The 7,893-nt window shown below is 34.5% G+C and overlaps 3 protein-coding genes across 4 annotated transcripts in view; all 3 read right to left on the bottom strand.

The window, feature by feature from the left end:
- Positions 1–2,894, bottom strand: part of LOC108735749 — a 23,691-nt gene extending 20,797 nt beyond the window's left edge. Inside the window, exons 1-2 of the mRNA XM_018467884.1 lie at positions 2,647–2,894; positions 2,477–2,587 (exon numbers count right to left, since the gene is read on the bottom strand). Of these exons, the coding sequence (XP_018323386.1) occupies positions 2,477–2,587; positions 2,647–2,832 (297 nt within the window). The 5' untranslated portion in view covers positions 2,833–2,894. The remainder of the gene's footprint in view (positions 1–2,476; positions 2,588–2,646) is intronic.
- A 1,058-nt stretch (positions 2,895–3,952) lies between these two features.
- Positions 3,953–5,282, bottom strand: LOC108735774 (enoyl-[acyl-carrier-protein] reductase, mitochondrial). The gene has a single exon (XM_018467920.2). It carries the CDS (start codon positions 5,176–5,178, stop codon positions 4,069–4,071), a length of 1,110 nt encoding a protein of 369 aa, XP_018323422.1. The 5' UTR covers positions 5,179–5,282; the 3' UTR covers positions 3,953–4,068.
- A 152-nt stretch (positions 5,283–5,434) lies between these two features.
- LOC108735786 (protein OSCP1) lies at positions 5,435–7,883 on the bottom strand. 2 transcript variants are annotated; one of them, XM_018467946.1, is made up of 2 exons: positions 6,645–7,883; positions 5,435–6,466 (listed from the first exon to the last, which is right to left on the bottom strand). In XM_018467946.1, the coding sequence occupies exons 1-2, from the start codon at positions 6,754–6,756 to the stop codon at positions 5,610–5,612; spliced, it is 969 nt and encodes a 322-aa protein (XP_018323448.1). In that variant the 5' UTR covers positions 6,757–7,883; the 3' UTR covers positions 5,435–5,609. The 2 variants fall into 2 exon arrangements, with proteins under 2 accessions (XP_018323448.1, XP_018323455.1); XM_018467953.1 differs by having other exon boundaries at positions 7,231–7,883.
- Between the last annotated feature and the right edge of the window lie 10 nt (positions 7,884–7,893).

The following is a 7,893-nucleotide window of genomic DNA, read 5'->3' as shown; positions in this document are numbered from 1 at the left end:
TATTTAAATAATGTTTTATATAACTTTCTCAATATTTTTATGTATTTTTCATTAGTTTTACCTTTAAATATTGTTTAAGAATGACTATATAAATATTCACATGCCTAGAAATGTATAAAAATTGGCATATTTATTAACTTTGAACCCCCATAACTTTTTATGGGGATGAGACCGCCACGAACTTTTTATGGTACAGTGGTGGGGGAGACCTCCTCTTCCGATCCCCCCGAAGGGAGGTCGAAAGCGGGTAGGGTGGATCGAAAGAGGGTGATCACCTGAGTAAAACCCCATAAAAAATTTGTTTCGGTTTCACCCCCATAAAAAGTTATGGGGGTTGAAAGTTGATTATTTTGACAATTTTCATACACTATAATTCAAATAAAATTCAATAAAAAAAATATTTCCAAGCGGGTGGAGGTGGGGGATCGAAAAAGGGTGGTCACTTGAACAAAACCCGATAACCTAACCTAACCTAACCTAACCTAACCTAACCTAACCTGACCTAACCTAACCTAACCTAACCTAACTTACCCTATTGACAAAGATATTTAAATAATGTTATGTATGTTTAGTAACTTTGAACCCCCATAACTTTTTATGGGGGTGAGACCGCCACGAACTTTTTATGGTACAGTGGTGGGGGAGACCTCCTCTTTCGATTCCCCCTTCGAGGGTGGGGGCCATCATCTAGACCTTTACCTATGCCAGAAGTTGAGTATAATAAATATGTTCAAATGTTTAGAATAAATTGATTGGTTTTTGGTATTGGCGAAAGAAGTACAATAAATTGTGCAGTGACCCAAATTCTTTGGTAACATAATGTACCGGTGCGGTTGTATATAACGGGAAAAAAGAATGTGCCAGCGTTCTTTATTATATGGTTAATATATGTTCGACTGATGAACTGTGTACCTTTTTCATGTAACACCACAAAACACAACGGCCGAAGATAATGTTACGCATTCATTAAACACTTGTGCGTATACATACTAGATACTATCTTGCAAGTGTTTACATTTGATTCAAGTTCACGCTCGCGACTAGATAGCCAGATGAGGAATTGTTTCAACACGTCCTCTATCTACATATGTTCCCGGTAAATATTTGCGATTATGTAAAAGAAGTTGAGATGTGACAACATGATAATGAGAAACGTTTGAAAGTAGTACACAAAAATGTCGAGTAGGTAGGTACTCCGTATTACAGCATATACAAATTGACCTTAAATATTTTTTTATTGTTTGTTTAGTTTTTGACCTTGAGGGCTTTTTAGGATTACTGTATTTGTTTTTTTTTTAAGGTTTTATAGAAACTGAGGAAATTGTTATGGTATGGTCTAAAAGCAGGGGTGCATTTATTAGATTGTATATATTATAGGCTTTCTAAGTTTTTGACAGTGCGATTACTTTTTGGCTCGTTTAGGTAGTTCTCCTTTTTGTACTTCGTATTTAACCCCCGTGGCCGATTTTAGGTATCTAGGAAGTCAAATAAGTTAGGACGGAAGGAGTAGTAGGGATATAAAGCAGAGGATAGCGCAGGATAGAATCGCCTTTAATAAAAAGAAATCACGAACGATTAATTTAAAAATTTGAAAAAAGTTGTTAGGGTGTGTTTGGAGCGCGGCGCTGTACGGGTGCGAAACATGGACAGTGGGCGCGGCGAAAAAGAAAAGGTTTAGATGCTTTCGAAATGTGTTGTGACAGGCGAATAATGAGGATAACATCGATAGAAAAGGTTAGAAATGAAGAGGTACTCATTAGGAAGAATAGGAGAACAAAACACTATGGAAGTCAATAAGAAATAGGCGAGATAGGTTAGTAGGACACCTTCTCGCGCATGAAGGTCTAGTTAGAGATATATGTATTAGAGGTAGAAACGGGAGGTAGGAGGGGTAGAGGTAGACCTAGATTAGATTACTATTCGCAAATAGTTAAGGCTGTGGATTGTTCTAGTTTTAGGGAAATGCGAAAATTAGCTCAGGATAGGAAAGAGTGGAGGTACGTGTCCAACCAGTCTTAGGACTGACGACCTTATGATGATGATATATATACACCACAGTAGCCCCTACCCAGCAGTTAGATACCATTTTTTTCACTTAGGGCACTTTTTTTTAATAATCGCTCTGGGTGAGGTTTGAACCGACAACCCTTTTGTTTGTAGCCGGTTGTTTTACGAACTACGCTACGGCGATGTTCAGTCACTCTTTTCAAGTAATAATTAATCTAATGAATATTTTACATAAGTGCATTTCGTACTTGATTAATTTGAATTATACATCCGAAAGGAAGTGATAATAAATTATGTAAACTATTCGTTTCTTTTCTTGTACAAAACCTCGGAGACATTTCCTAGCAGGTGTAGAATTATCAGGCTTATTGCACGCTTCATGTATCAGTAAATAATTATTGTTCTGATTTGCATATGAACATACGAGATGCTTTCTGTTAGTTTAGAGTGTAAAATTCTGTAATACTACCTGATAGTCGACTACAGGCGCAGATATTGACATTTGTGGTATCCTACATTCTCCATTTCGTTTATAACAAAAACCTGGATTATGTGTTTCGTACATTCTAACTTCGGGAATCTATGATTATTTTTATTACATATTAACTTAAGTATTAAAAATGATATCTTTTATCTCACATCTTCAGCTTTTCCCGCATAATAATCGAGTTTTGCATGCTTAGCTTTAAATCGTTGTTTTATAGTGTTGTAATTTCTAATTTCCCCTTTCCTCTCTTTTTCCAATCGGTCCAAGTCAGCCTCTAATTCTGCCGATTTTATTTTGTTTTTCCTTTGTGCATTTGAAACCATCTTTGGATTGGACATTTTCTTATTTATTTATTTTTATTTAGATATTTTGCGTTTTTGTCACAATTTTAGACAACACATTTTGACTTTGACAACAAAAGAACACAAACTCGCTACTGTTTATTGATCTAAAATATTTTTGAAAAAAAAAAGTAAATAATTAGGAATTGTTCACCATGAGATTCTGCCTACATTTCTATATAATTATCGCTTCTTAAAGTTTAATGAATACCTTCCATTACCAAACAATTTTGCGAGCGCTTTTTTAGTAATGGCGAAAGGTACCTTTTTGACACCGCACTTGAAAACCACTGACACCATGAGATTCTGCGAACCTTTTTACCTAATTAACGCTTCTTAATGTTTACCAAATATCTTCCATTTCCACATACCGTTAGGAGCGCTTTTTTATGTTCCAATCGTTTTATATATTTTATCAAAAATAATGCTGAAAAGTACCTATTTGGTGTCGCACGTGAAAACTGTTGGTACCATGAGATTCTGCGTATCTTTTTACATAATTATCTCTTCTTGAAGTTTAATAAATATCTTCCATTTCCACATACTGTTACGAGCGCTTTTTTTAAATTTAAATCATTCTATACATATTTTAACAATAGTAATAGCGAAAGGTACCTTTTTGACACCGCACATGGAAACCATTGACACCATGAGATTCTGCGTACCTTTTTACCTTATTAACGCTTCTTAAAGCTTAATAAATACCTTCTATCTCCAAATAATTTTGTGAGCGGTTTTTTTAGTTTAAATTATTCGATATATTTTACTAAAAAGTAATGCAGGGAAAGTACCTATATTCAAATACTTATATTCATTTATAAACGTTCTCGCAGCGTCATCTGCGGTGTTTGTTTGAAAATATAATCTCAACGTGTTCAGTGGTGCTATCCATTGAATAGTAGCGAAGATAGTAGCTTCTAAATGAAATGATTTCTAATGAAGTTTATATTCAAATTAAAATGTTTTCATTTATTGTTAGTAAATTAATCGGTATATTAAGACCTTAATGAAGTGTAAATTAACGTCACTTCTTGCTTTAATTAATAAGTGAGAAGTTCAAAAAATAAATCCTTTTGTTTTTCATGTTTGTTTTATTCAATATATTTGTTCAAATTTACAGTAAATACATATATTAATAAAATATACAAGTAGGTAAAAATAATACAATCATTAAGTGTACATGCTTTATAAACTGCTCCACGTACATTTACTTCATTTCAATGCCATTTATTGTTAAGTGTTAAAATTTAAAATATATTTTTTTCCTTGTCCTTTGGGATTCAACGTATTTTTCAATGCTTCAGCATAATCACTAAAGGATATCAAAGTATGTTCTGCCTCTTTTAACTCCTTATTGACCATCATGCATATGAGTTCATCAAACATTTCGAATCTTTCCTCAGAAGTTGCGTTCTTTTTACTCCAAGCAGACATCCAAAATCCTCTTACTTGTATGTCCTTAAAAATTAGGGCTGAAGTAGCTACTGTAACTGGTTCCCTGGACATGCCGCCATAAGTAACAATGGGACAACTATTCTGAAGATGTCTCATTATTTCTGTTGCACTTTTTCCACCAACACAGTTCAAAGCCAGTCTTGGTTTTGCAAACTTTTCTGTCTTAAAAATGTCTGTTGCTCTCAGTTCTTCTTCTGTAAGAACTACAGAAGCCCCTAGACAGTTTAAATAGTCCTTTAATTTGTCAATTTCTGGCCTATTCCTAACTATATTTACAGTTTTAATGCCCCAAGTTCTGGCTATCTGTATCACGAACTGACCTACAGCAGAATTAGCTCCATTTTGAATGACAACATCTCCTGGTTTGAGATCAACAAAGTCCCTTAACATACGAAATGCAGTGCATGGATTGACCGTAAGGGTGGCAGCTGGGACAAGGCCAAGCTCAAGTGGTACCTTCAGGAAAGCTTCAGCTGGTAAAACTGCATGTGTTCTCCAAGTGCCCAAATTTTGTTGCAATGGTACAACATGATCTCCAACAGCAAGGTTTGTGACATCAGACCCGACCTCTAGAATTCTTCCAACCCCTTCATTTCCTGGAACTGCTGGTAGTTTTGGCTTTGATGGGTACTTCCCTTCAATGGTGTTTATGTCAGCCGGATTAACTGGTGCAGCCAGGATTTTGACCAGTACTTCATTGGGTTTCACTTTACTTAAGGTTTCTTCTACTACTTTAACTACTTTGGCTGGTTCTCCATAATCTTCATAAAGAAGTTTGGTTGCTTTTCCACTATAAGTTCGTATTTGTGAGGTTAAAATATAATTCGACTTGTTTGGATTATGTTTAAGAGCTCGTACTAATGATATCCCTGCCCTTGTAAAAGGCATTTTTGCAGCTTAAATGACTTTAAACTTACTGTAAGATTATTATTTAATAAACAATAGAAAGAGGCATGTTTATGCAGCTAATATTTTCAAAAAACTGTTGAATTCAATTAGGTTATGAAACGTCAAATCATTTTTATGAACACATAGGCGTCTCTTGGAAAAAGGCAAAGAGGAGCATTCTAGATAGACAATGGGACATATTTATTGGGAAATTGCTTGTACATGTTTAACTCACAAAAAATACTAGTGTTTAATTAATAAACAGGCAATTCATTCACATAATCCTTTCATGTGTGAGATGTCAGTGCAATTAATATCTCATTCTCTATAAAAGTTCTTCATTTGCATTTGTATTCGACTATTTATAGATTCTGAATTGCTGTTTTTGAATGACATTTTCGATTTGCTGAAGGAAATCGTCAAGTAATGGTTTATTGATCATGGTTCTCATCTCCTTCTTCTATAATTTTGAGGAGTTCTTCAGTAAAACTCTTCTCATCCGAACTGCTTTCCTGTGTTTCTGAATTCACAAAATCTATATTTTTGTTTCTTTCAATTTGCACGTTGATATTTTCAAATGTTCTAGTGTTGGCATAAGGAGTTTTCCCTGGAACATCGTTTATTTTGAGTCTCAATGAACTTTTTCTTTGCTGGATACTGCTTTGATCATCATAGTTTAATATCTGATCCACAAACATTTGCAATTGTCCCGAATCATTGTTATTCAGTTCAGATATTTCTGTTTCGTCATAAGTTCCTGATGTCCCCTTTTCATCAATGGAATAAATACTCTCCCCTAGGTTTTCAAACATTCGTATTGCCTTTTCATTTTGAGTTTTGGTGACGAAAGTAGTATCAAAGTTTTGTAAACCCAATCTCAGAAGTAATGAAACTCTAACGCTACAAGGTTTCAACCAATTCTCAATACTCCTCCTCAAATAATTTTTATAATTGGGATCTAAAAGTCGTTCAAAATCTTCTATGAGTTTCTGCACTTCGTGGAGTTGTTTGTGGGTTTCTGGGTGTGTTACAAACGTTTCTATTTCGTAAAGGTGTCGATGCGTTAGTTTAATGATGTCTGATGAATAATTTACTTGCCATTTGTACACCATTGTTATCAGGTCCCAAAGTTTCTGCTTACTTACGTCGTCCATTCTCATGATCGACGACTGACTTATTCTTTCAATGATCGAACGAATTGATTTTGGTGAAAGTATTTCGTGTGCGGTTTTCATCAAGTCTGCAATTAATTCCGAAGAAACGAGCATTGAAATTATCTCATTCAGAACTGCAAGAAGAAATAATACTCTTGTCAGATATGTTGTGGCAAGAACAAAGCCAAACTAAATTTGCAAACGTTTAAATGTGCAATTTCTGATACATATTGTCTAGTGTTTGAGTTTTTGGGCATAGAAGCACATTTATTTTTGAAGATGCAACATGCTCTTTTCAAATTGGTTCCTCACCGATGGCTGATTTATCCATTGGAATGTTTTGGGCCGCAAGTCGCTGGGCAACAACAAAAACCATTTCGCTTCCGATATTAAGTACAAGCAAAGTATTCGTATGATGCGCCATTTCGATCAGAATGAGTCAATGTTAACTTACAGCAATGATGTGGAAACGGTGAATACAAACATTAAGTAACCTGTTTAGACTGCTATCTGTGATGTGATAGCGAAACAGTATTGCATTTCAGAATGTGTTCCAACAAAAAATTTACTAGGTACTGCAAAATAGTCCTATTCAAAATTTGTAGGGTCTTATTGTCTTTTCTAGAATCAAGGGGTATTTCCCAAAAGGAACTGATAAGTCGTTTTTGGTCATCGTGATAATGATCTCATTGAATACGTTAAAACACGTTCTTTGCTATTAAATATTTTGGAAATGCTGCTTATCTACTGAAAATCATACAATAGGAATGTATGAGATTGATATTGGTGAGTGTTGAACATTCATTTTGAAGATGTTTCAATATTTGTAGCTCAGTTTGATCACCAATACTACTTAGCGTATATATGTTTCTTCAACTACCAACCTTCAATCTCTCACCTGCTTCTGATCACATTCATTGTTCTTAATTCCATTGTTTTTATCATCTCGGTAACATACTGACCAACAGCAGAGTTTTATTCCATTATGCACAATGACATTCCCAGGTTTTAATTCAGCAAGATCCTCTAACATCCGATATGATCTGCATGGACTTATTGTAACAGTAGCAGCTTGTGTATGGTCTAGATTTGAAGGATTTTGATAAAGAAATTTCCTACAAATGCGATCTAAGTTCTCCAATATTTAGATGTTTTACATCTGGAACTACCAGAAGTACTTTACCCACCTCTTCCACTTCAGGATTGTCGTGATTTGGTGGAATATTTATCTTCTATGATGTCTATGTCAACCGAAATTATAAATGTTGTTAATATTTTCACCAACGGTTTATTTAACTTTAGAGTATTAATAATTTTTTCTACTTCTTTCACTTCAAAATCAAGATGCTGGCTGCAGTTTGTGTGCAGTAATTTTATTACGACTTTGTAAAAGTCATACACAAATTGATCTGTTTATGCTGGAGCATTGAAAGTCCATTTTAAAGAACTTTGTTTCGTTAAAAACAAATACTTTAAAAGATTGATTTTATTTGTTTCATAATATGTTATCTGGTCGCGTGTTCGACTTATACCAGATAACTACTCACTCAAATCGTGCAGT

The sequence above is a fragment of the Agrilus planipennis genome, unplaced genomic scaffold, assembly GCF_000699045.2.
Source record: "Agrilus planipennis isolate EAB-ADULT unplaced genomic scaffold, Apla_2.0 scaffold5, whole genome shotgun sequence".
NCBI classification, from domain to species: Eukaryota; Metazoa; Arthropoda; class Insecta; order Coleoptera; family Buprestidae; genus Agrilus; species Agrilus planipennis.
Note: the sequence above shows the minus strand (reverse complement) of the source record. Positions and strands in the feature narration are given on the sequence as shown.